Source organism: Lepidothrix coronata, unplaced genomic scaffold, assembly GCF_001604755.1.
Source record: "Lepidothrix coronata isolate B3197 unplaced genomic scaffold, Lepidothrix_coronata-1.0 Scaffold66, whole genome shotgun sequence".
Taxonomy (NCBI): domain Eukaryota; kingdom Metazoa; phylum Chordata; class Aves; order Passeriformes; family Pipridae; genus Lepidothrix; species Lepidothrix coronata.
The window spans coordinates 3,270,515-3,297,684 of record NW_016690246.1 but is presented as its reverse complement, the minus strand read 5'-3'; the positions used below and the strand labels follow the sequence as shown (position 1 = coordinate 3,297,684).

The 27,170-nt window shown below is 39.9% G+C and overlaps 1 protein-coding gene across 3 annotated transcripts in view; it reads right to left on the bottom strand.

The window, feature by feature from the left end:
- PLXNB2 (plexin B2) overlaps window positions 1-27,170 on the bottom strand; it is a 259,192-nt gene that overhangs the window by 57,524 nt on the left and 174,498 nt on the right. For all 3 annotated transcript variants that reach the window (XM_017818176.1, XM_017818177.1, XM_017818178.1), the window contains 11 exons: window positions 24,585-25,695; window positions 22,714-22,896; window positions 20,313-20,435; window positions 16,276-16,376; window positions 14,805-14,931; window positions 13,113-13,263; window positions 10,490-10,604; window positions 9,641-9,743; window positions 9,067-9,168; window positions 3,574-3,666; window positions 805-886 (listed from right to left, as the gene is read on the bottom strand). In XM_017818176.1, the coding sequence (XP_017673665.1) occupies window positions 805-886; window positions 3,574-3,666; window positions 9,067-9,168; window positions 9,641-9,743; window positions 10,490-10,604; window positions 13,113-13,263; window positions 14,805-14,931; window positions 16,276-16,376; window positions 20,313-20,435; window positions 22,714-22,896; window positions 24,585-25,695 (2,291 nt within the window). The remainder of the gene's footprint in view (window positions 1-804; window positions 887-3,573; window positions 3,667-9,066; window positions 9,169-9,640; window positions 9,744-10,489; window positions 10,605-13,112; window positions 13,264-14,804; window positions 14,932-16,275; window positions 16,377-20,312; window positions 20,436-22,713; window positions 22,897-24,584; window positions 25,696-27,170) is intronic.

Genomic DNA, 27,170 nt, shown 5'->3' with positions numbered 1-27,170 from the left:
CTTTGTCCTATCGCAACAGTCCCTGCAAAGAGTTCGTCCCCATCCTTTTTATAAACCCCTTTTAAGTACTGAAAGGTTGCAATAAGGTCTCCCCAGAGCCTTCTCTTTTCCAGGCTGAATGACCCCAATTCTTTCAGTCTTTTCTCATGGGAAAGGTGCTCCAGCCCTCTGATCATCTCTGTGGCCTTCCCTCCTCTCTATTAATTCCAACACGTCCATGTCCTTCTTATATTGTGGGCCAAGAGCTGGATGCCCTATTCCAGGTGGGATCTCATGAGAGTGGAGTAGAGGAGAGAATAATTTCCCTTGACCTGCTGGTCACATTTCTTTTGATCCAGCCCAGGATATGATTGGCTTTCTGGCCTGCAAATGCACATTGCTGGGTCATGTCCAGCTTTTCACACCCAAGTCCTTCTCTGCAGGACTGCTCTGAATCCCTTCATATCCCAGCTGTATTTGTGGCTGGGATTCTCCAAACCCATGTGCAGGACCTTACACTTGGCCTTGTTGAACTTCATGAGGTTCACAAGGGCCTATCTCTTCAGCCTGTCAAGGTCCCTCTGGATGGCATCCCTTCCCTCCAGTGTGTCAACTGCACCACACAGCTTGGTGTCATCAGCAAACTTGCTGACAACACTGATGTTTGAGGCATTACTTTAGTATTAATCACTTTTGATCTGTCAGATTTGTTTCAACCACACGAGTAAAACCTACAAACATTCTTATTCATGACTCCAAATTACAAAGGAATAGATTTCTGTTTACTGTAATTAACCTCCCTTTAATCCCATATTTCATACTTACCCATCAGTTTGCTGTCAATCTTCACCTTATCTGTTCTTATGGATAAGTTAAGTTGTAGAGTCTCATTTGCACTATAGGAGAACTGGAAAAGATGACAAAATAGAGATATTTATACCTTCATTTGGCAAGGTTGATTTCATGCATTTTCTATGATTCTCAATAATCAGAGCTGTGAAGGTTTTAGAAATTCTCTCAAGCCTTATGGCCTTTTCTTCATCTTGGCCAAACACATTTATAGAAGAATGTTTTAATGAACCTAATCCTTCACAATCAGAATTTTCAAGTACCAAGGGACAGCAATATCTGAATACTGGCTTATCATTAATTTAATTTACACTTGGTTATAAGTATCAAAGCAGCAAAAGTACTGTTCAGATGCAGTAAGTATAGCTGCTGACCCTGCTGAGTTCTCCCTTCCCACACCATCTGGCCCCATTACTTTTGTGGGCACAGCAGACTTGCACCACATGGAGAGGAAATCTCTCACATCTTTTGCAGTGCAACCTCCTCATTTTGCAGCCAAATCACAAGGTTCACGTACTCCAAGACATGAGCTTCTGCTCATGTTGAAAGACAGCAGCACTAACAATTACTGGGAAGGAAAAAGAGCAAAGAAAAATTCAGAGGCTTTATAAAGCAAATGCTTTGTGCTAGGCACAAATGACACATGAATGTTCATCAGTTCTCAAAACTACTGTTAGTGAGCTCGTAAGACATAAAGTTTAAAATCAGCATTACATTTGTGAGTCAAACTTTGAGCTTAGAAAATAGACTATTTTTGAAATACTATATCCTTTCTCAGTAAAATAAACCAGAGTGAAAGAAGCATAACTACTTGTGAGAGACTGAAATCATTAGTGGTTTAAACATTGTTAAAATCACTGAAAGACTTTTGTTCACTGTAGCAAACTGTGCGAAGAAGCAACTGCTCACCAAAGCCCCTGCCTTCCCAAATATGCCTACTAATTTGGACTGTGACTGGAAGTTGAGATAAGATAAAGGTGATACTATTGTCCAATTATCTCAGGAAAAAAACAAGTATCCACAAGTGTGAGAGACTGGAATGCTAATAGTTCAAGCAATCAAGGTGCAAGCCTTCTGAGCGTGTGCACACCCATCACCTCAGGCTACAAGCTGGGTGTTGAACAAGATAAGGAAAGAGGTAAATTCTCTGAGGTGGGGTAGTGTTTCTTTGTCCTTACACAAATGACTCAGATGTGGTAACTCCCCTCTGGGAAGTACCAAACATTCATGTGAAGCCTCAAGGTATTCATCTCTGCTGATGGGCCATAATTGACTCAACTGTGCTGATGTAACAGGCAACTGTAACATCTTACAAGGTGTAAAAGACTCATGAAATGTCATGTGATCCAGTATTATATCATCCTCTGTAAAATTTCCCATGCCAGGGGAGGTACTGGGGGCGTTTCTACCTAGGCTAAGCATAAGAACCATCCCCCCCAGGGATCCCTCACTGCCCTGGGCTTCCTGTGACAGTTTCAGACTGCAAACATCACTTTGACAAGACTGGGACTCTCACCACTGAAAAGACCACAAGAAGAAGAACGGGATGCCATTGGAGTCCACAGAGTGATGATATTTTTTCTACTTAATCTGTCTCTCTGTCACTCTCTTTCTCTCTTGTTGAACCTTCTCTTTTCCCTATTTCTTTGTATCTCTCTCTGCCTAACATTTACTACTAAATAAAAATCCATACTACTGATTTGGGGACATGGTCTCCTTTACATCTTAATTCGGGCAGAGGCATATCTCTAATAATTTTAATAACCAAATCATAACACTACTAAGTAGCCAAACAACAGCATGCTGTTACCATTCTTACCACTCCCATTTTTACAGATGCAAAATGGGAAAGATAATGAATTTGGATAGAGAGAGCACTGAAATTCTTGTATTTTCACAGAATTACAGAGTATGCTAAGTTGGAAGGGACCCACAAGGATCATCAAGTCCAACTCCTATCCCTGCACAGGATCATCCCCAAGAGTTACAACATGTGCCTGAGAGTATCATCCAAATGCTTCTTGAACTCTGCCAGGCTTGGTGCTGTGACCACTTCTCTGGGGAGCCTGTTCCAACTACCCTCTGGGAGAAGAACCTTTTTCTAATGTACAACCTAAACCACCCCTGACACAACTTCAGGCCATTCCCTCAGGTCCTGTCACAGGTCAACACAGAGAAGAGAGCAGTGCCTGCCCCTCCTCTTCCCCTCATGAGGAAGTTGTAGACTGCAATGAGATCTCCTCTCAGTCTCCTCTTCTCCAGGCTGAACAGACCAAGTGCACTCAGCCATTCCTCATACAGCTTCCCCTCAAGGCCCTTCACCATCTTCATTGCCCTCCTTTGGACACTCTCTAATAGCTTAATATCTTTCTTACATTGCAGTGACCAAAACTGAACACAATATTCAAGGTGAGGTCTCAATGATTTTACCAGATTGCATAAAATGTGAAGAATAAAACAGTAATGGTCTCAAATTCCTCCAGGGACAGTTCCATAAACCCATGGATTGCATACGTAGAGAAATGAAGGAGAAAGATTAAGGGTTTTGATGGGAGACCCCAGGAGCTCTGAGTTACAGCTGTTGCCTTTGACTACTACTGCCAAAGGAGAATCTCTATCAGAGGTGGCTTTCTCTTCTAAGGGAAATCCATATTACTTGTATAATTTTGGACACACGTGGCTACTAGAACAGTTTAGAAGAAGAACTGAGTATATTTGGTAGGTGAATCATATTTTTGCATTTACCTCTTTAGTCATGAATGAAAAATTTCCATTATCTGATTCATCAACAGGAGCTTCGAATTCAAATTGGCTGTTTCCAACCACAAATTTTTTACCCTAAGGAAGAGAAAAGTTCAGTTTAGAATTTGTATAGCATCACCAAGCATAGTAAACATCACCAGGCTATATCCTGTTCAGCTATGGAAGTAATTAAGACCAAATGCAGTAAGCTAACCAGTTACAGTCATCTAAAGCAGTGCTAGTGAAATACTGAGTCAGAGCAATCTGGTACTTTGATGCACTCCGCCAACATTCATTCAGGGTGGACACAACATGCAGTTCAAGAAAAGTAAGATCATATGTAGCACTCCATTTTAGGGAGCAATAAGAAAAAGCTAGGATATGTAAACACTGGATGGCTTCACACATCAGATGTGTTATTAACAGAGCTGTGTGAGTTCTGCTCTGTAGGGATTCTGGGCAAAGCAGCAATGCAAGAACTGCATGGGAAACAGGAATGAACATCTCTCAGCTCTTTCTGGCTTTCTCCTGCCTTACTATGACTCCCAATGTATTTTCACAGGAAAGTCTTTGATGGCAGCACCAGTTTAAGGGTATTCCTGCCTCCTAGACACTGTCTTTCCCTCTCTTGTCCTTAGATCCTAAATCCACTAATTACTGTCTTAAGGCTGAAGCACATTCCGACCTTCACTGCACCAGCAAAACTCTCAGCTTGGCTGTTCTGTGATTCAGTCAAGGAACCGAGCTAGTTAAAAACCAAACACATCACCCCACAATACTGTTTCTGTGCTGGATCATTTTCCTGCCCACAGGATAGCTGTGCAAACAACTTTGCCAGAAGAATCTCAGAAAGAAATGAGCAGCAAGGATATTTTCAGACAGTATTGTTGGTAAAGACTGATGAAATCAGATCCCACTGGGGGACAAGATAACCTTCACCTTTACAAAATCATAGAGTCGTTTGGGTTGGGACTTTTAAAGATCATCTAGTCCAACACCCCTGACATAGGCGAGGATATCTTTCCCTAGACCAGGTTGCTGAAAGCCCCATCCAACCTGGTCTTGAACACTTCTAGGGGTAGGGTACCCACAACTTTCTTGGACAACCTGTTCCAGTCACTCATCACCCTCACTGTAAAAGGTTTCTTCCTTATATCCTATCTAACCCTACACTCTTTCACTTTAAAAAATGTTACCCCTTTCCCTTTTCCTACAGGCCCTGGTAAAAAGTCTCTCTTCATCTTTCTTATAAGCCCCCTTTATATATTGAAAGTCCACAAGTGTCTCTCTGGAGCCTTCTTTTGTCCAGGCTGAATCCCCTCAACTCTATCAGCTTTTCTTCATAGGATAAGCGCTCTAGCTCTCACCCAGCCCTCTGATCATTTCCATGTCTCTCCTTTGGACTTGCTGCAACAGGTCCATGTCTTTCTTGTACTGGGGACCCCAGAGCTGGAGTTTCAGGAAAGTGGATAGGAGGAAGATAAATACCTCTCTTGACCTGCTGACCACACTTCTTTTGATGCAGCCCAGGATACCATTGCTTTTTTTGGGCCGCAAGTGCACATTGCCAGCTCATATCTAATGTTTCATTCCCATGTCCTTCTCCACAAGGCTACTCTCAATCCATTTAACCCTCAGTCTGTACTGATATTGGGAATTACCCTGACCCAGGTGCAGAACCTTGTCAGTGGCCTTGCTGGACTTCATGAGAACTTCATTGTTGATGTAAAGAACTACTCCCTGTTTTTGATCAGAACTGTCTGAATCTTGAAGCACATGGCAAAAAAATAATGGTTACTCAATTCCTCTTTTCTGCTCCAGGGGTTAAATACACTGTCTCCTATCATCCATGCCTTGTGCATGAGCATCACAGCATGTTTATTTGTAGCTAATTCTCTGATGCTGGAATCACAGGTAACTCATGGGTCACTAGAATTATCTAGTTAGTGCAGTGGCGAGCTTTCCTATTGCACCTTCACTGTGACAGGTTGGGCAGTGGATATGAGCCCACCAAGGTTTGGGGCTGAGGAGGACAACATGTTCTAACCAGTTATAGGGCCTGACTGAGGACTTTGGTAGGTTTATGTTATAGAGGGGAACATAGCTTCTACTTCCTTCTCAGAAGCTACATATAGAAAATAAGCTACTGACTGAGACTTGTTTGAAACTTTTACAGCTCATTCTTGCTTTACAGAAAACATCTACATACTCCAAGTTTTAAAGCACCTCCTTACAAATCCTTTTTTTTTTTCGAGGAATGCTGCCTTGTTTTTCCTACTCCACATATTTTAATATAACATCTGTTTTTCAAAAGTGTTCAAATTCTGTTGCTGTGTAAGGCTTTCCCACATGCTTAACAGCAGGCTCTGGGAGAGGAGGGGAGCTTCCATGTGTGTGACAGCTGATACCTGCAGTGCATTGAAATCAGGAGTTGCTATACCAGGCTCTTGAGCAGAAGGCCACAGAGCTCACAGTCGGCAGTCTGGGTTCAAGATACATGTAGCAAACACTAGGAAGCGGGTTTCACATCAGACACACGTGACAAAGACAAATCCAAATGGGAAATTACTTTTAACGAGAATCTTTGGTGAGCTAATAAGGTTATCTTGATGCTGGTACATCTGTCTCTCCTATTCTGCCAATCTTTCAAGGACTCAGCTGGAGAGTGTCTCAGAAATTGCATGCAATATGATTGATCAGTACTAAACTTTCCTCTCAACTGCCTATCCTGGATAAGGCTATTCCCAAATGAATGACAACAGCTTGGATTTACCTCTCCTTCCTACTGAAATTCTTTCAGAGGGAGGAGTGGCAGAAAAACAGTCAACAGCCTCTTCTGTTTTAATCTATTTCTCTCCAATGGAAGTCCTCACGAGGAGACTTATTCGTTCTACTTTAAGCATTCAAAAGTTAGGAGGTGCATACAAAACGTGCAAGCTTATACTTCCTCCATCAGTTCTGCAATAGCAGTTTTTTAAGCCATTCACCTCTCCTACTCACTAAGTAGGCCTTTATTGCTCATCTCCACCTAGAAATGAAGATGCTTATATACACAATGTTGGCTAGTGTACTTAGTCACCCATGATAAGGCTGGTTGTGCCTTTTAAGTAAAGCACAGATTAAACCGAGATAATAGAACTAGTAGTTAAAAGCGACAAGAGAACATTAATTTTTGCTTTTTCTAAGCAAGAATTTAGGCAAGGAAAGTGGCTATACCAATGTTCTAATCAATAAAGACCTTAAATGTGCTCATAGCTGCATGACTGCTAGCTCCTAACGCAGTGTAATGCCCAGCATATCCTGTAGCAAAATTGTTCCACATGAGAAGCCAAATGCTATTTTGCATTTGGGCTGCAGGCCAACCCCTACAAAATATCCATCCATGGCTTCTCCTGAGCCACCCCGATTTCCATGAGATGTTTACCAAAGGCTGAGTGTAAGTTATGCCCTTACTCAAATGAATTTTCTGTCATCAAAGTTACTGCTTCAGATAGCATGACCCCACAGGCATGAGTGCCTGTATGATTACAACTATTTTATGCCTTATTTGTCTGCTATCACATAGAGGTCTGTGTATACAGCTGTAGTAACTGTGTGTGCCTATTCCAGCCCTGGCACTGAAGGCATTATATTGTTTTGGCTTAAAAATGCATATCTGTACCAGGATATATGGAGCTGATTCCATGACAGACATGACATTCCCATATGGCTCTTACCCAAGAAAAATTACTCTGACATCATTTGACACTCATTGCTCTCCAGCATCTTTCCAGCTTTGGGCCTATGTATTCACCTTGACTTAGAGAGACTTGAAATCCCTATAAGCCTTCCCAGTTTCAAGTTGATAAATACATACTAGGTCTGTTCTGTAGGCAAATTGTTAAACATTGCTACCCATGATAAAGCACTCAATCCATAGGATGTGTCTCTGCCTTTGTTAAATGTAATTGATATCTCACAGAATAAAAAAAAACAACTCAACAGGTTTTTTCCATTGGCTTTTTGCTACTAGTAGTTCAGAAAGATTAAAATGCTTAATTACAGAATGATAAACTAGATAAAGGACTTTTTGGATTCCTGCTGCTGTTTCTCCTCCTTGAAGGAAGAGGGTCCACTAGAAGCCAAATTGTGTACATCTAAATTATGCATCTACCCTGAATTTATTCTTGAGAGTGGCTTTTCCACTTAATTCCAGGAAGCAGGAAAAGATTTTCCTCTTGTACAGAGAAGCAGCTCTTCACAATGTTAAACAAAAGAAATATGAGTTTAAACTCTGGAATACTCTTCAATTTTTAGCATAGAGAGCTGTGGCCTCTAAGAGAAGTGCTGTGTGCCACATGTTGCACACAGTCAGACATCCTAGCAGGAACCAGTCCTAGCACCTCAGAGAACAGACCAAATTCACCCAATTTCTTTTAATCGTCTGTATATATTTTGAGGTCTTCAAACAAAAACGTTTATCTTTGAACTTATGTTTATATAGCAAGGTCTTCATATATGTCTATCGTGGTGACACTCAGCATGGTCTTCTTATGATTACAGTGCTTACGGGTTGCTTTTTACCCTTCTCTGAATACCCTTCTTACATCGCTGCTCTTCAGACCTGTTGACCCTTTTCCATCCCTTGGCAGAGGTGATAGAAGGGATTTATAAGCTATAGAGTACTTCAATTTGGAAAAGGAAAAAAAACTCTCAAAAAAAAAGAGCCTTCTTTCCCTTGATAGATGGCCACTAGCTAAAGAAATCGATGCACTCCTCCCCAGTGTATCTATCATCAATTTACACAAAGACAATACAGAAACAAAGAATAGAAATAATAACAATACCTGAGCTATTACCTAAAAATGATTTTTAAGCTTTGTTTTTGTCCAACTAACAATAACATTTTATGCATTGTCTAGGTTACAAAACAATTAAAAGCTTGAGGTCAAACTCTGACTTCTCAGAAGATTTGTAATTTATTTTCTGGAAGCAAGTATAGAGAAAGAGAAACCTTTGCTATGGTTGAAAAAATGCCCGATCTTCTAGTTTGATGGTCACACACACACAAAAGCAAAAGATTATTTTATCCAAGCTAAGAAAAATTTAATTTCTGAGTGCATTTTTGTGTTTGAAAGGTGAAAACTGAATTAAGCACAACAACAACAAAACCCAGCAAATATTTAATTAGAAAAAAAGATATGAAACATTCACAATTTCTACATCACCTCTCATTTCATTAAATGAAAAAAATTGTCCAGTGTTTCATTAGGTCTTAAAGTGCCCCCTCCAATTTTAGTAGTTAAGATATTTTTCTCCAGCTATGATTCTCTCTTGGTGATGACTCTACTACAGTAACCAACACTGCATCAAACTTGAATGTGTAGCTCTTTTCTTTCTTTAAAAACAAGTATGAGCAGGAGCTCCAAGGCACATAAACTAATGCTTTAGTTTAGAGGTGTGGATGCAGTTTAACTTGCATTCAAATGACAGGTAGCTTTGAATTAATCTGCTTACCTGATAATAATCTAGATGCTTTCCCTCAAAATACACAGTTGTTTGGTACTCCATAGGTATTATTGGAGGGTCAGGGTTTAGAAACTGTGGGCATTCTTCTTCCTGGGGAGAGAAACATTTTATATATTATTACAAACAAAATATCTTATCACAATAAGCTCCAACGGCCTTCGGACAATAGAATGCTTGTTCTGAAGAACTTCATGCTTAAAATACAGTGACAGATTTGATTACACCCTTTCAAATTAGACATGCTAAAAATGACTGCAGCATATGTCAAAGCTGTGGGTGATTATCTTTCCCTGCCTTGAAATCACGTTCCTCCCATTGAAGCAAAATAGTAAAAGGAACAGAAATATCCTTTCAGGAGTTATTCAGTCTCACTGCCCCTCCTCAATCACACCCTGAATTCCCACCCCCGCACTGTCACTAAAAAAAAACCACCTTACACTTCTGGAGTTAACTTTAGGATCATTTTTAAATCCCTAATTCAACCAACTGATATGAGATATAAAGCAAAGAAAACACTGAAGTGTTCTAATAAAAACCTAATAACCTTATTTTTAAACATTACCATATTTTGTTTAATCACATCCTGTATTGAAGAGGACTCTTCACAGATATGTCTTTTCCAGTCCCACTGGCAATTCCATCTATTGCTTGCACAGGAATAGCATCTACAAATATAACACGGTAGTCATGACAAACTGTCAGGCTTTTTCCCCCACTGACAGAAAAAGCAAATGAAATGCCATATTTATTCATGGAGAGTAGATCAGTCTGTTATAACATCCTTACTATGTTAAGCTGAAAACTTTATAATAAGAACAGTTCAAGAAATCCAAAAAGCTATTTTAGCTATTAAATATTTGAGCAAGGATCAGAAAACCATAGGATCTTGCACAGACGTTGAGATCAAGCCTGAGAGGACTGGAAATTATTTTGATCAACCTTCATACATAAAACTGAACAAAGATTTTGGGCTGGCTGTGCCTGCCATGGGGCAGTAACATCTCAAGCAGGGCAGATGCTGGGCGCAGAGTCAGCATTGACTGTCTTACTTGAAAGTACCACAACCTAAAGCACAAATCTATCATTTCAGGGAACTAGTAGGCAAGCAGATATCCACATATCCAGATATCCAGCTGCAGATACATCAGCAGCTACAGAAATGGTAATCCAATCAACTGGCCTTTAATTATATGTGCCATGAATATTCCTATTCCACACCTTGTGTTGCTGGCTCATCTGGTGCCATTCAACCATTTTTAAACTGCCTTTAAAGGTAAGAAAAAGGATTGGGACATTGGCAATCTATGAGAGTGCCAAAGGCTTAATTATGAAGTGATTGAGTAACTCAGCTGTCAGTCACCTCACACACAAAGCTACAGAATCTAAACACTTAAGAAGCTGAAATACTTACGGCTGATTTTCAATAAGATTCATTGCTTCTTCACAGTCATAAAAAGGGTAAGTATGTGATGCAAAAAATATCTTGTTCTCTTCAAAGGTTAACTGAAGTGGAACTGAAACATGATCTATCACAAAAGAAAAAAAAAATTATCCAAGTAGTTGTTGAATTCTTCAGCTCTTGAGCTGAATGATACAATGATAACACTTTTATCATTTTACAGGACATAAGCAAATATTTAACTATCCTGTTGACTCTCTGGATCTCACAACTATAAGCTCTGTTTCGTCTTTTTAAGCTTTAACAAAATTTTCAGCATATGGTTCTCAGAAGAAAAGTAGAGGTAGAAAAAAGGGAAGAAGCAAAATTAAAGAATAGTTTTGTTTTATGGAAGTGTTTCTCAGTAGTGCTATCATCATGCTGGCATTTTAAAGAGCCTAGAAGAGCATGGAAAATTGAGTAAGGAGATAATTGAACACAGATGAAAGCTGGCACAGGAACAGTCATTTTAAATAAAACATTTTCTTAAATATGAATATGTCTGTGTGTAAAATTACTTTCATTTTTGAATTGAAACTGTTGTCATGTGAATTAAAGCAAGTGATCTTTGTGATTAATGCAACCCTAAGTTAGCACAGGCACTTGTGAGCTTCAGTTTGCCATACATGATTTCTCCACAAATGTACTTCTCATCTGGATTATTACCAAACTAAGTGTTGTGCTTTCGTCAGTGAAACGTTTTGAAATACCTTTTTCAGAAATCATTAAGCCCTTATGACAAGCTATTTCACAAGCTATTGAGCAATTTCAAACTCTGCTTTCTTGAACAGGTTCTTGGAAGACCATCAGCTGCTTGGCTGGAAGTTACTTTTGCCTGCACTGGGTCCCCTTGAATATTTCAGACTCAAAGGAATGCCAGGGGATTTCCTAACAATAGGATGGTGAAAAATCATCCTTCCTAGAAACGTCCTATTCCTTTTGGAACCAACCACAACTAAAGCAGCCCAGACTTTTCCAACATCAGTAGGGTTTCTTAAGAGTAACTGGATGGCTCTGTACTTTTTGTCACATGCTGCAAGGAACATACAAATATCATGCATACAAATATCTTAAGGGCAGGTATCAAGAGGATGGTGGCAGACTCTGTTCAGATAGAACAAGGAGTAATGGCCAAAAACTGAGACACAGGAGAGTCCCTCTGGATATGAGGAAAAATATCTTTACTTTGAGGATGACAGAGTACTGGAACAGGCTGCCCAGAGAGATTGTGAAGTCTCCTTCTCCAGAGATATTCAAAACCTGCTTGGACATGATCCAGTGTAACCTGCTCTAGGTGAACTTGTTTTATCAGAAGGGATGGCCTAGGTGATCTCCATAGGTCTCTTCCAGTCCTAACTATTCTGCGGTTCTGCGAACCACTGCCTGTGTTTGTAGCTGCCTACCTTCTGCTGGTGTCTGCTGAGCTTCTGAGCATCCTTATATTACTTTTGAATATTCTTTCAGATGGATCCCTGTGCAACCAACTTAGAGGGACATATTATTTCTAGGTGACTTGCTTATTCTAATGCCTTCTCTGACAGGCTTCTAGTCTCATATTTTATGCTGGACAACTCTGAGATGTCATGTTTATCAACCCCATTACTTTATGTCCCGCTTTACAAAATATTTAGGGAATGTGAGTTGGCCCTAAATAACAGAGCACTGTGACATGCCCCAGCTAGTGTAAAACTCAACAATAAGATTTTAATATAATTATTTTCCCTGCAACTGCAACTGGATTTTGACCTCTTTCAGCCTTAAGAAAATTGAAACTTATCTTAAAAAGTGCTTTCAACTACCGCTCTGATAGTTCATGACTGCTTTGATAGATATAAAAGATTTATCCTCAGGGGTATGTCTGCAAGCTGTAAGAGCACCTGTTTTTGTTTGTTATTTCTTTTCAGCTTTTAAAACTTGATACATAATAAACAGTGCTGTGTAACCAGTTTCAGTCCATGTGTTTATACATCAAGATGTATGAATTAAAGCACCAACAAAGCACTATCTAGGAAATAAATTATGGCTGGCAACAGATCTTAAGCCTGTAATCAGTGGTTCAGAACAACAATGCAGTCTTTAATTATATGATCAAGTATTTTTCCACTGGGCTTACTCTTGCAGAAGTTGGAGGACACACAGTAGAAGAGGCAGAAGGCTTTATGATAGAAAGGACAGCCTTGTGACTAGAAAACAAGCCACTAAAGTACTATTGACTAGAGCAAAACTAAGACATCAGGCATGAACAGCTCACAGTTGAAGCACATATGCATCTCTTCTGACACTGCAATTCTGATTAGAGTAACTGGGTTTTGTTTGTTTGGGACACAGAATAGCACCTCTCTGGCTCCATGTCTATGTGTCTACCAAGCTACCGTTTCAGGTTCCTAGCAGAAACACTGGGAATGCTATAGCTTATGAATACATCAATGCAAAAAGTTTGAGCAAATGGACAGTTCAGCAACAGACTATTTGGGGAAAGGGACTGGAAGAGGAAAAACCCCAGCTTGTATGCATCTCATATAAGAGCATCACATTAGAAACAGCAGTCTATGTTCTTTTCTCTTATTATCTATGGAGGGTAGCAGTATTTCTTTACCTTGATGTTTTGGTGTTGGAGGAATTATATCAGGTGGATCACAGATAATAACCCCTTCTTTCAACTGAGCAGAACGTGTTGTTCCCCCAAATGTACAGCAAACATTGTCACTTGCAGTCAAAATTGGCAATGGACTTACAGTCAGTTCCACCTGGAAACAATTTAAAAAGGGTAAAATGTTTGGAAGAAATGATCCAAGAGCTGGTAAGGTTTATAATCACAGTATTTCAACTGCTTTTGTTGTTGTTGCTGTTGTTTTGGTTTGTTTTTGTTTTTTTTTGTTTTGTTCAGTGGTGATATTTTAAATAGCATCACAGAAGATGGCTCTCCTTTTCAATTTTTATTTCTTCCCATCTGGTAATCTTTTCTTCTTGTATCTCTACTAGTTTTTCCAGGTTGGGTCTCTGCTGAATTACACTGATACAAAAATCTCTTGTCCTGTCAATCCATTAGATCAGAACAAAAATGTCTGTACAGACACACCTAAAGCCTTTTATTCTTGTCCTCAGCATCCAGTTTAACAACACTAAACAGAGTGGTTAACTCTTAAATCCTGACAAACTTAATTAAAATTACATTAACCTTCTGTGTTACAAGAGAATAATGGGACAAAGCTGGATAGACCAGAAATGCTGGAGTTTGAAAGGGATGAACAGAAACATGGCTTCCTCAACACTCAATATAACTGCAAAAAATCTATTGAGATCTATCACTACTGATGAAAAAGGATTTCTGAGTGATGGTGAGATGTTAACCTCCTCCAGGAGAGTGTATGTGAAGAACTAAAAGCAAAATAAGATAGGAAAACTTAACAAGGAAAGAGGAAACAACTGAAATGAAATTCTGGATGCTGTCCTTGACTTAATGTTTCAGGTGTGTTCATTATACAGTTTAACTTTTTCCATTTCTTATTGCCAGTAGAAAAGACAATCATCCCTTTCTCATTGAAATCAGTTACACTCTACTAACGTCTTTATTCAACATAGAAATGGCCTTAACACAATGCTATTTACATCATTTAGAAATAAAATTAAAGTGACTTGGCAGACAGTTTCTTTATTTCTGATTAAGAGGAATTAAAAGCCATTTACTGATTTTGCTTGCTGAGCATCCCTGGGAAGGCCTCAGTCTGCACTGGCATGCTCCATTTGAAATTAGAGAAAGTTTTAACACCCTGGTCACACTCCAAAAACTCAGTTTTGTTGCATGAGTCGTTTTGCATGCTGAATTTACCTTCTCCATTTACCCAGTCAGACTCCACTGCGTAGGCAAATCCACTGCTGATTTTAAAGCAACAGCTTATGGCTTCACTGCTTACTTAAGTTTATGCTCAAGTAAGCTGAAAGGGCAGCATGAAATCTGCCCTACCAATTATTTTTTATGGGTTATACAACACTGTGCAACACTTTCATAATATTCAGACAAATGTAAGTGCTTTATCATCCACACTAGTGCATCACTTCGGTTTACAGAAGGTCAAATTCAAAAATTTCTTAGAAGAAAATGTAAACTGCAACCTGCAAGAATAGCAGGCAAGAAAGAGCACTGTGAGAAATGCCAGAGACTGAGATATCGAAAACACTATTCTATTCCTGGTCTTCACTGCGCATAAAGAAATGCAGATATTCATCTTCCTGGTAGTCACATCAATGTGCTTTAAGAATATATAAGGAAAGCATTTTCCTGTTATACCTTAGCAGGGGCTCTGCGACTCATATTTAGAGGGTCTGCACTAATGATAGTCACACATGTGCCACTTGGACTCCACAGCCAGTGGTTCTCCTTATCAGCTGTTCCACAGTCTGCCTTCTTTGTGCACCTGAAAAAAAGAAATAAAAACCAAAGCAAAGCAATATTATAGCTGGACTCTGACAAAAAATTTGCTTTAGTGTTGACTAGTGGGGTTGCTATTAAAGAATTTTTAACAGAATAAGTGGTGTAATAACTATTGATGGTTTGAGGTGTCAAAAGCAAGTGCCTGTACTATTTTGGACACCACCTGGAATTAGACAACCCAAATCCATAAAGAGGAAGTAAAATGAAAATTCATGTTTGCCTCTTCTCAGAAACCATTAATATTTTGAAGTATTGAGGTCAGTGGTCATATCAGAAATCTGAAGGGAAATCTAGGGAAAATTGCCTTTTTTATGATATATGACACAACCTTCAACTCCCAGCAGCCCAGGAGGAGTTTGAGGTTATATTCCAGATCCTCGGGTTTCATCCACAGCAACTGAAACCCAGGCTGGAGGAGTTACAGTATATTACATAAACTTGCACACACTGCATAAGTTTCTCTGCAGTGCTCCATATTATGCTACATCAGGCTGATAGGTAACCTAATGCAGTAGTTCACATTTTCAGGCAGGAAGGTAGAAGCCTGAAATTCATCTGTATATTATAATTAAACATCCCCTTTGTTCCAACAGCAAGAAGTTAGAATCACGAATTCCCAACCACTCATGCCAAGGGGTTAATTAACTTAGTCAAAAAGAGAACTGCAGGGCTGCTCTTCCCTCTCGGCACTCCAATCAATGCAGAGTGCAAAGAAAAGACATTACAGAGCAGTTCAGTGCTGTCCTAGTTTACATGTGTTTGAATATTCATTCAGTGAACCTCTGCAGATAGTCAGCCAAATACCACTTTCTGCTCTCCTACAGGTAGGTGAGGGTCCCCTGTAGCCTCATGTCTTGATAGATGAAGTTTATATAAAATCAGCATTTGAGCTACACACTTTATTTTAGACATGGAACAGTTTTTTCCATTTGTGTTCTTTTTTACATTTTACTGCTCTACTTAAAATACATGCTATATTTTCTGAGTTTGAAATAGGGAGCATTTTTTTATTTTCTGGAAGAACATTTGACTGTACAGTTCAAAGAGAGATAAAATATACAGTTAGAAAACGTATACTCATTCTCAGCATCAGCAGAAAAGTATATATTTTCCCAAACTAATCAAATCTGCATAAGTAAACGGGGACTTTTTTTGTGTGCATAGAATATTGATATTAATGTCTTTGTAAATAAAATTAAATCACTATCTGGAGTGTTAGGCTGAGTACAAAATGCTGAGATCACTACGTTGAGCAGTAACCCATAGCACGTGTCAAAACTTGAGCTATTCCACTGCCTGCACCTGAGCAAACACCGTCAGCACTCACCTGCCCTCTCTCACACACCAGCCACAGTATGGATCCCTCGCTTGGGCACACTTCTCACAGTCCGAATGTTTGTGGCAGTCCTGCACAGGTAACCGATACACCTGGAGAACCAAAAGCAAGGTAAACCATAACATCTGCAGAAGGCACAACAAGACAGAAATGTTTGTGCACAGAGCTGTACAGCGTCATTGCCTGTGGCAGCAGAAGGCTTGACCCTGTATTATTATCATCAGAGCTCAGCCTGTTCTTAACAAAATATGTACAAAACCAGAGTCTGTTTTTTCTCCCTTAACAGTCCAAATTCCCACACTTTTTCTTGATTTTTTCTCACTCCAATATTATTTAATCGGTCTTCAAAGTGATGTAGGACATTGTTATAATCAAGAATCATTAGCAAATCTTACAAAAATTGAGCTTTTCAGTTCCTCCAGTTATGTTACTTCTGGAAATCTGCATTACAGCAGTCATCTCAGGACAGAAACTGCATCAACAATGCTCTGAATTCAAGAAACAGCTACTGCAGGACAGATACTTTCAAAAGGCTAACTTGGAACTGACTAGATAATTTTTTTAACAGAATATTCTCCCCTCCATATCACTAGCACAGAGATGAAATTGTTTGGAAATGCACTTTTAGCCAGAAGGCATTTCAGAAAGTCTGCAAGCATGAGAGAACCAGGGCGCTTCGGGTTACTGCACTTCTCCATGCATAACCCTCCACCATGGAATACATTCACAAAATAAAATGGAAATAATTATGACAGGAAGTAGCAGGGAAAAGAATATCATCAATTCTCATGTCTCATTCCCCCAGTAAGTATTTAGCTTCTGGTTTTGATTTCCTTTGGTGCTGAGAATAAACAACTTTGTCACAGAAAGAGGAGCCAGCAAACAACCATTCCTTTTCGCTATGCTGCTGAAATGATGCAAGAGAAGAGTGGGATATACATCTTCCTGTTGATGGTTATGTTTCACTTCTAAAGAGCGCAAAAAGTCTAGCAACAGTAACTCTGAGATGTAGGCTTTCTTATCATCTCATTTAAAACAATTGGCAATTAAAAACTACTTTCCTAGCCTGAGTTTGGCCTTTTCCTCACATTTGGAGAGTTAAGGAAAATGACTCACTTAGGGAAAATGCCAATATTGTGCAGTTTGCTTGCATTTATTAATACAGGTGTTTACCTTTTCAGCATTCTGTTCTTTTTAGCTAACTGGTACTGAGTTACTGGCACTCTGTTTCACTAACTGGTACCCATGAGAAATTGAATATCCAGTGAATGGGGTTTTTTTTATGACAAAGTATTTATTTCATAATTCTGGCAGGCATAAACAAGCCCCAGAGATTGCTGTCTCTGCAAGTTTTATGTGACCTTAATGATTAAAAAAAACCAAAACCCAAACCAAAAAAGCAGCTCTGTTTACAGATACTTTCAAAATGCAAATAAACTAATTTTAGAGATTTTCTAGTTGGCACTCTAAATCAAAGAGTGTTAAAAACTAAAACAAGCGAACAAGCTAGTGATCATGGCAAGTGACTGGCACAGTCTTCTGCTTTCCTCACAGTATGGTATGCACCGTAAGGAATCTGGGATCCTACCAGTGACGTACACTTGTAATGAATCAGCATGAGCAGCGCAGGGGTGCTAAGCTCCTTTCCAAGTCCCCCAAGAAGCTGCAAGGGGTTTCTCCTACTCTCTGTCCAAGCTGTGGGAGCAGAGGAGACCAACTTTTGAAAGCATTTCCTCCAAGCCACCCACTGCTATTGACACCACAGCAGAAGCTAGGAGAAGAGGGAGGAAAAATGAAACAGGAAAGGAAGAGCTTGATTCTCACTATGGCACTTAACCTCTATCATTCTTGCCTATATTTCTCTTGTCTGTATTTCTCTTATCGCCTGCCACATCACCACTTTCACTTTGCTCAAGTGCTTACAGAACCCAAGCAATTAATTTCCAAATGCTGAGGCAGGCTGCATCTGTCAGGTAGCTCACCAGCCTGCACACCTATCAGCACAGCTAGCTGCTCTTTATTGTTTACCTTATTTTAAATAACTCTAAACCCATTTAAACTCACAAAGCAGAGTTCTGATATCTCTATTCCTAGAACTCACAGCCATGCTTAACCCAGAAGTGCATGTTTCAGCATTTATTCTTCTCCCCTCACTTAGTTGCTTCATTTCTCCCAGCTCTGAAGGCCTCTATTCTCCTCCTGTCTATCTGCTTCTAAAAGTGGGTGGGACTGCTCATCGTAATTAACTCCTGGAGATGACAGTAATGTAATGCCATTACAGAGCTCCCAACTTTAGCTATTCATATTTAAGCTAAACAGGTTTTGTAAAAGAAAACTATTATTCATATTATTCAGAAACAGCAGCGTCTACGAGAGCTACTTGGAAAAGATTAAAGTGAAATCCTTTCTTTGGCATAAATTTGCTGTTTTCTAAATTTAAATGTTTTGTAGAGATGGAATTATTTTTTTGCAGGTTTCAATTGTCTTGGCCTTTTAAATTCTACTATTTCAAGGTGACTGCCACCAGAAAACTTATCTTCCTTCAAGATTGCTGTTATCCCTTACGCTACTCAGCAGGACATGCTGTAGCCTCATAAGGGCCTCAGGGCTTTTACATAACATGCCAGCTTGTCATATGTGGTGCCAGGCCACCCAGAGTTTCGTGGACAATGTTGAAGTTAGGAGTTCTGTTCCAAATCTGAACAGAATCCAAATGAGAAGTATCGACTACTGAAGAAAAGGAGAGGAGAGGGAGGGGGAGACGGTTGGAGAGGAGAGGGTCGGAGAAGAGAGGAGAGGGTTGGAGAGGAGAGGGTCAGAGAGGGTCAGAGAGGGTCAGAGAGGGTCAGAGAGGAGAAGAGAGGAGAAGAGAGGAGAGGGGAGGAAAAGAAAAGAAAAGAAAAGAAAAGAAAAGAAAAGAAAAGAAAAGAAAAGAAAAGAAAAGAAAAGAAAACCTGTCTCACACTGACATATTATTAAATCTTTATCAGTTGTTTATCTGGCATTTTTTCCAACGTGGTTTCTAGCCTGAAAACCTTCAGCTAGACTATAACATTCTTGCAGCATGAATTTATATTAATCCTTTTATAAAACAGTCAGAAAATATTCTTCTTGTATTGTTTTTCCAAATACTCTCCTTTCATAGCCCCCCCTCTGCCCCCCTCATTCTCTGTGTGTTACTGCTGCAAAGCACCTCCCATGTTGTATTCCATGTCACTGTCAGGGCTGCAGATGGTCACAGCCTGTTACCCACCTTGTACCAGAGAGCTGCTGAATCAAGCGTTTGACACCAGCAGCTCCAGCCTCCACAAAGAAAAGTGTCAGAAGAGGGTTACAGTTGGAGGTGAAGGAAAAATCTGGCATCCCTCTCATCTCTACTTGCTTTTTGTCTCCCTTTCTTTACAAATCTCCACTGTGCCCTCACATGACAGCACAAAGAAGGGGAACCTGAAAGAGATTACCTGTGCCTTTCCTAAAAAATTGGACTTTTCCCGCTACACTCAAGCAGAAGCTTAAACAAAAGTGTTTCCCAAATATGTAATTATCTCCATTGCTTCTTAGTTTTTGATAGTAAGACCCACAAAAACTCCTGGTGGCTTTACAGATGTGTCAGTGCTAGTATGTGCGCCACCAGAATCCTGAAGTACTCTTTAAAAGAACTGATGGCAGCTAGAGCATCCACCAGTGCTCCACACACACCACACCGAGCTCTAGGGCTGTCTGGTCCCGAGGTTTTCTGGTGCCAAACATGTTCACTTTGTCCTTCTCACAGATCCTGTATGAGAGCTTAAGAGGTGAACTCACTTCCCATTCCCAATCACTAAGCATCACAGATATGACAGTTCTCCAAGTCACAATAAACAAGTCCATCAGCTTAGAGTTGAGAAGGGTCTTTATACACACAGAGTAGGGGGAGTCCCACTAAATAGGGTGACTTCTGGGAACAACACAGAAATGTATAAATCTCAGGTCAAGCTACAGAGAAAGTGAAAGTAGGCCTGGTCCTTAATGCAAGCAGGACATGTTACCTTGTCTGTGGTCATCACGTACAGATTTTCTTGGGTTTGGTCAAGGACCAGATCCTTCTTTATGGGTTTATTTAGTTCAATAGCAAGAGAGCTGTACTCAGTTGCAGTGGATGACAGGAACACCTATTTCATGGAAGAAAGAAAGGTGGTTAATGTTGCTTCTTTTCACCCAAATATTATTATTATATCTGGCTACTGCAGTAAAAAAAAATAAAAATGTTTCTGAAACCACACTAACAACAAAAGCAGGACTAAGCAGAATTTCCATACATTGTTGGTTGTGGGGGGCAACATAGTGGAAAAAAAATGACGAAATGGCAGAGGTACTTAATGCCTTCTTTGCCTCAGTCTTTAAGACCAGTTGTTCTAAGGGTACCCAACTCCCTGAACTGAAAGTCAAGGATGGGGAGCAGAATGAAGCACAGAAAATTCAAGGGGAATTGATCAGTGACCTGCTGCACCACTTTTACACACAAGAAGCCTCTGTGTACTGAGGGAGCTGGTAGAAGAGCTCCCTGAGCCATTTTCCATCATTTACCAGCAGTCCCAGCTAACTGGGGAGGTCCTATTTGACTGGAGGTTGGGAAATGTGACGCCCATCCACAAGAAGGGTCAGAAAGAGGACTCACTTAGTGGATGAGTAAAGGGCTGTGGATGTTGTCTACGTACACTTCACTAAGGCCTTTGACACTGTTTCCTACAGCATTCTCCTGGAGAAACTGGGTGCTCATGGTTTGTACAGATGCAATGTTCACTGGGTAAAAAAACTGTCTGGATGGCTGGGTCATCCAGAGATGGTGGTGAATGGAGTAAAATCCAGCCGGCAGTTGGTCACTAGTGATGTTCCTCAGGACTCAGTATTGGGCCAGTCCTGTTTAATGTTTTTATTAATGATCTGGCTGAGGGAATTGAGTGCACCTTCAGTCAGTTTGCAGGTGACACAAAGCTGAGTTGGAATGTTGATCTGCAGCAGGGTAGGAAGGCTCTACAGAGGGATCTGGACAGACTGGATTGATGGGCCAAGGCCAATTGTAGGAGATTCAACAAGGTGAAGTGTTGGATCCTGCACATGGGTCACAACAACCCCATGGAAAGCTACAAGCTTGGGATAGAGTGTTTGGAAAACTGCCTAGCAGAAAAGAAGCTGGGGGTGCTGGTAAACGGCTGACCATGAACCAGCAGTGTGCCCAGGTGGCCAGGAAGGCCAATGGCATCCTGGTTTGTATCAGAAATAGTGTGGTCAGCAGGACTAAGGAAGTGATTGTACCCCTGTACTCAGCACTGGTGAGGCTGTACCTTGAGTACCGTGTCACGTTTTGGGCCCCTCACTACAAGATAGACATTGAGGTGCTGCAGCATGTCCAGAGAAGGGCAAGGAAGCTGGTTAAGGGTAAAGAGTACAAGTCTTATGAGGAACAGCTGAGGGAGCTGAGGTTTTCAGTCTGGAGAAAAACAGGCTGAGGGGAGATCTTATTGCTCTCTTCAACTACCTGAAAGGAGGTTGTAGTGAGGTGGGGGTTGGTCTCTTCTCATGATTAGCAAGCAATAGGGAAGGAGGAAATGGCCTTGAGTTATGCTAGAGGACGTTCAGATTGGATATTATGAAATATTTCTTCATAGAAAGGTTTGTCAAGCATTGAAACAAGTGTCCCAGGGAACCGGTTAAGTCACCATCCCAGGAGATATTTAAAAGATTTATAGATGTGGCACTTAGGGACATAGAATCATAGAATCACTAAGGTTGGAAAAGACCTCCAAGATTGTCGAGTCCAATCACTAATCTAGCACCACCATGTTCACCACTAAACCATGTCTCTAAGCACCACACCCACATGCCTTCTGAATACTTCTGACATTGTTTGGTGGGACTCGGCAGTGCTAGGTTTTCGGTTGGACATGGCCATCACTCTCCTTCAAGCAAAAGAAGGTGTTTGGTGTTGCAGTCTTGATATTTTAACACTACAAACATGTCAAATCTTGAGCACCACACAATCAGAATTTATCAGAGCTTCAGCCTGGGCTTTGTATTGCCACCTCTATTCACTGAAAGGCCAGAATGACAAAATGAAAAGTTGCTCTTAAACTAGTATGGGCTTGAATAGAGATAAGGCTAGAGCAGCTGTTAGATTACCAAAGGCTGTTTGTATAAAGCTCTCAGTAAGTATGTAATCCTTCGGAAAAAGTGTCATTCAGGCAATGCTAATTCAGTCTGTGTATCGGATAGCTGAGGTACATCAGCAATAATATGGTTTTTCTCTGAGATTAAAAATACCAAGCTCCAAGAGAATTTATTCTTGGTAGGTGATCTTATAAATCCCGTTTACTTCTAGAGTAGCCATATGCTATCACTACAGTTCACAACCGTTTAAATACCTCCAGTCTTTTAAGTCCAGTTCGTTACCTTAAGAATTTTACCATCTGAAGTTCCCAGAAAGGCCACGGTATGCCCGTTCTCCACAGCCACAGTGACAGCCGTGAGATTCATCCCTTCTTTTTGTAGTACTGGCTTCTCTATAACACCATTCCAACTTCCCAAGAGGTATGGCAAGTGTTCGGAGCCGCAGGGGAAATTTTTGCTTGCATTCTAATAGAGAATAGCAACACAGAGCGATGTTAAACATTCAGATCACTAATTCCTAGCTCAGAATGAAGTGCAGCCCTATTACCAGAAAGTATAATACACTTCAGACATTGAAGAGTACAAAGAGAGAAATGGATTATCTGGCCATTTTCCCCCAGTCAACAGGCAGCAATCAGAGAGCAGCCTGCTAGTTGCAAACTGCTTCAATGCTTTCACTTTCCAGGAGGTATGGGGAGAGAAAACTTTTTGTTTCTATCTCATTATAGCAGCACACTTTAAAAAATAACCAGTTTGTTCAATTAAAATGAACATGTCATGGAGATCAGGTTAACCAATTTTGTGTTAAAGATTGTTTTTTTTATTGCTGTTTTGTTTCTTAATTTGCTGCTATCCATAGAAGAGCAACCCCCGGCAACCTTCTCATGAACTTCAACACATTCTCTCTTCACTATGCTTTAATACTGAGCTGCAGAGAGTGCCACCAGAAGGAAGTTCATTCACACCTTGCCTTTCCTGCTATATTTGGTAACAAAACTGTCTTTCTGATCTGAAATCCACACCTCCTTTTGTCAGAAGCCATGGCCACTCCACTTGTCACATTCAGGATTTCTATGTTTGATGCTTACCCCATATGCAGGGTACTGCAGAGAGTAACACTGGTGGTTTGAAGCAAAAAGTGTTCTTTTAGCTTCTATTAGCAGTAGTGACCTATTGTGTGGGAGATGGCTGTAGTCTCACAAGATGAAGGATTACGGGTCGATACCAACAAAAGGTATTCCCATGCCCCATCTCTTCAGCTGTTCACTCCTCCCTCTGGACTACAGCACATCACTTCTCAAGTTGTGCTCAAACAGCTGCTTATGAAAGTGTGTACCTTGGTCAAGCTGGGGAATTAAGATATCCTCCTAAAAGCTTGCTGAGTTATTTTTAAAATGACTTAATTTCTCAACCTAGTTTAGAGTTGGCTGCAGTAATGAATGGCATGCACAAGTGGGGCTTGGGAATAGAGTGATATGGGCAAAACCATCATAAAGCCAACAGAGATGCTGAAAACTGACAGTCATAAATTGAAGAACAGTATCTGGAGGGGTGTAACAGTACCCTCCAAAACCTTTATAGCCAAGATAATGACAGGCCATAAAAAGAAGATGGCTATCATGCTATGGAATTATTTTGAGCCACAGCAAAATATGAACACCACCTGAATATAAGAAATCTGGGTATTTCAGTAATTTTAAAATAAAAATACAAGTGAAAAACAACATTAAATTACAGTATAATCTAAAATATTCTTAATACCATTTAAAAGTACTATAAATACATTAACTGAAACCAGAATTGTCTATAGTGATCATCCAGAAGCTGACCATGGGTGTAACAAATCCTTGCACTTGACTCAGTAACTTCCATACCAGAAGGAAACCTTTAAAAGAAGTGCATTTAGGAAAGCCACATTCATCTTTCAGAAAACATCAAATCCTTTTTAAAAGACTCAAAATTTAGACTATATTGCCACTTCTTGCTTGACCTGTTCCACAGCCCCCCAAGAACATTCCATTCCTATAGTAAGTCCAGCTATTGAGTTTTCAGTCATCTGATCTTAGCTCAAAGTCACACCAAAACAGTAGCTGTATATTTTTCAGTAACTCTAACACAGATTCTAAAACTAATATTGATATTACTCATATTACCAGTCCATGTAATGCACACGGGTTTTCTGCTGCAAAAAGTTTGTAAAATGAGCTGGTATTCTTTTTAGTGTAGCAATCATTTCGGTTTTTTTCAATCTTTTCATTGATTTGCCGCAAGGAAAACACACACAAGGCGGACTTCAGAGAGCCGTCATCTTTGTTTACTTTGCTGAAGAGTGCAAGAAGAACTTTGTCATCTGAGGGAGTATCTGCAGGTTGTCTCTGTTGAGCCATGCTCTCAGCCAGCTCTTTTCCTGGGGTAGTGATGAAAGCAGAATGACAGTGATCATAGGCACCATCATCATCTTTGCAACCCAAGTCCATTTCAAAGTAGGAATAATAGTGGGCATCATCTTTGCACAGACGTGCAATCAGTGTGCGGTTATTGACAGGTTGTTTCTCTTTCTGATTGAAAATAAAATAAACATAATTTTTATCCTCAAAGACTGCCACAAATTGTTGTGTGCTTGATGAGTGAAAAGCTGACTTAACAGCTGCTGAGTCTGTATACATTTCAAAAATGTCTTTCCCATCTCTTTCATAAAGCTGCCGAGTGCTGATTATAATCCCATTATCATTAGGTCCATTCCCTTTCCCAACGAATAGCACTTGGTCGTTATTCAAGGAAGTGATCAGTCCCACAGTTGATACATTCTCATCGTTGCTTGCTACAAAGGACTTTTCTCCACTAGTGTCTACGTAATACTTCTCATTGCTAATGTTTTGCAGATCTCTGATGGCACAGATTCCCTTAAAAAGGCTTCCACATACCACAGTTGTATTATCCACCTTGTTCAGCAACAGTAATTTGTTGTAATTGTCAGTCAGTACGGCCTCTTTACATTGATTTTCATCAATGGGAGGTGTGCACTTTTTGTTGTCCTTTCTTGGACCTGTTTCTACAGATCTTATTACTTCCAGGTTTTCTGTAAGCTGATACAAAGCATTTACCACTCCCAAATAGATTATCCCAGTGTCATTATCCACTGTTAGATGATTTAGCTCTGTAGCACTCTGAAAAAATTTCAGTTCCTCATTTCTGGATAAGGTAACGCAAAAACAGCTCAGAATGGTCAGTGTCCAGATCCATAAAGCCATTTCTGTGTAATACCTAAAAAGGGAAAAAAGCAATACCATGAAACATATTGAAAAATACAACTTATACAAAATTGAGAAATGTGGAAGTTTTTTTCTCTCATGACTTCAGACACAAATACACTTATCCTTGTACAGGTGTATCTTCAAATCCTGTTAATTGCCTAACAATTTAATCTCTTGGGAAAGGATTTAACAAGGTCATATGTCTAAATGATTATCATACAACCCATTAGATAATCAATCCTGTGCTAAAGCACAACGAGAACAACAGCCAATTTGAAACAACATAGAGTGCCAAGACGTAGTAGTGCTTCTACAGATAGCATCATACTGTGCCAATATTTACTGCTGAAATTTTAAAAATAAGCTGGAGAATCTCAGTGTTTTGGGTAGCTCCTCCTTAAGGTGTGGGAGGGGGATTTACATAAAAATGTTTGAAACATTTGGTGTTGCAGGACTTTCTCCAGAAAGGAAAAAAACCCTTCCACTGAGAATAAGCAAATCTGGATCTGGCTGCTGATGCTCTTTGATCTTCACCAATGAAGATCAGAGAGTAGAGTCCTTAACGTGCAACATTGCCTTTGACTGCTGGTATGCACCACAGTCCAACACTTCCATTCACTAGAGCACTGCCACTTCATAGTTTCAAATCTGTCTTAAGAAAATCACTTAAGAACTTTTTAGGATTAAGATTCTGCTACCTTTTTTTTTTTGTTCCTTATTTTACTTCCCAAGCAGATGACCTGGCTGTTTGGAATTAGATGAAGACCTTCTGAGACTTGTAAGCAGGGGTCTAATTTTAATCTGAAAATTTAAATGAGGAAGCAAGTCCCAGTTGGCATCCTAAGCACAGAATATTTTGTCAATATTTTCTCCAAGTGTTTAGCTCTGAGAGCAGAAAATGAAAAGTGGTATGCTTGGACACATTGATGTTAGGGAGAAAGGATGAATAGCATTTGGAGGAAGAACTGAAAAATAAATATGATCCACTGCACTTTCATTTTCAAAGCTAGCCATGGAATTCCTTGATCTGATGAGTGAAGAACCTGTAAATTTATATGAAATCTCAAGTTAAATCTGAAAATATCTGAAAGTCTGAATAGAAAGAAAACAATAAAAACACAGAAAAGACAGGAGAAACATTTAACAAAACAATCTAACAGGCAAAAGTCTTGTAGGAGGAGGAAAAGAGCATAAAATACCAAAATAAGAAACTGAAAAAATAAAATAAAACTTTAAAAATCAATAAAAAAGGAACCATGCTCCTGTGCCAGCTATTACTTCTGTTTTGGCAGGAGTAACAGATTCTGGTGGGATATGAAAGACAATGCTTGAAACATCATTTATACTGGATAACTAAGATTAAACATCAACAACCTGGATGCAAAAGTTCGAACAGGAGGGAAGGACTCTTTTGAGCACAAGCCATCTGTCAGCTCTCCAAACCAACTTTGCATTGCCAGCAATGTGGAAAGACAATTCCTGACC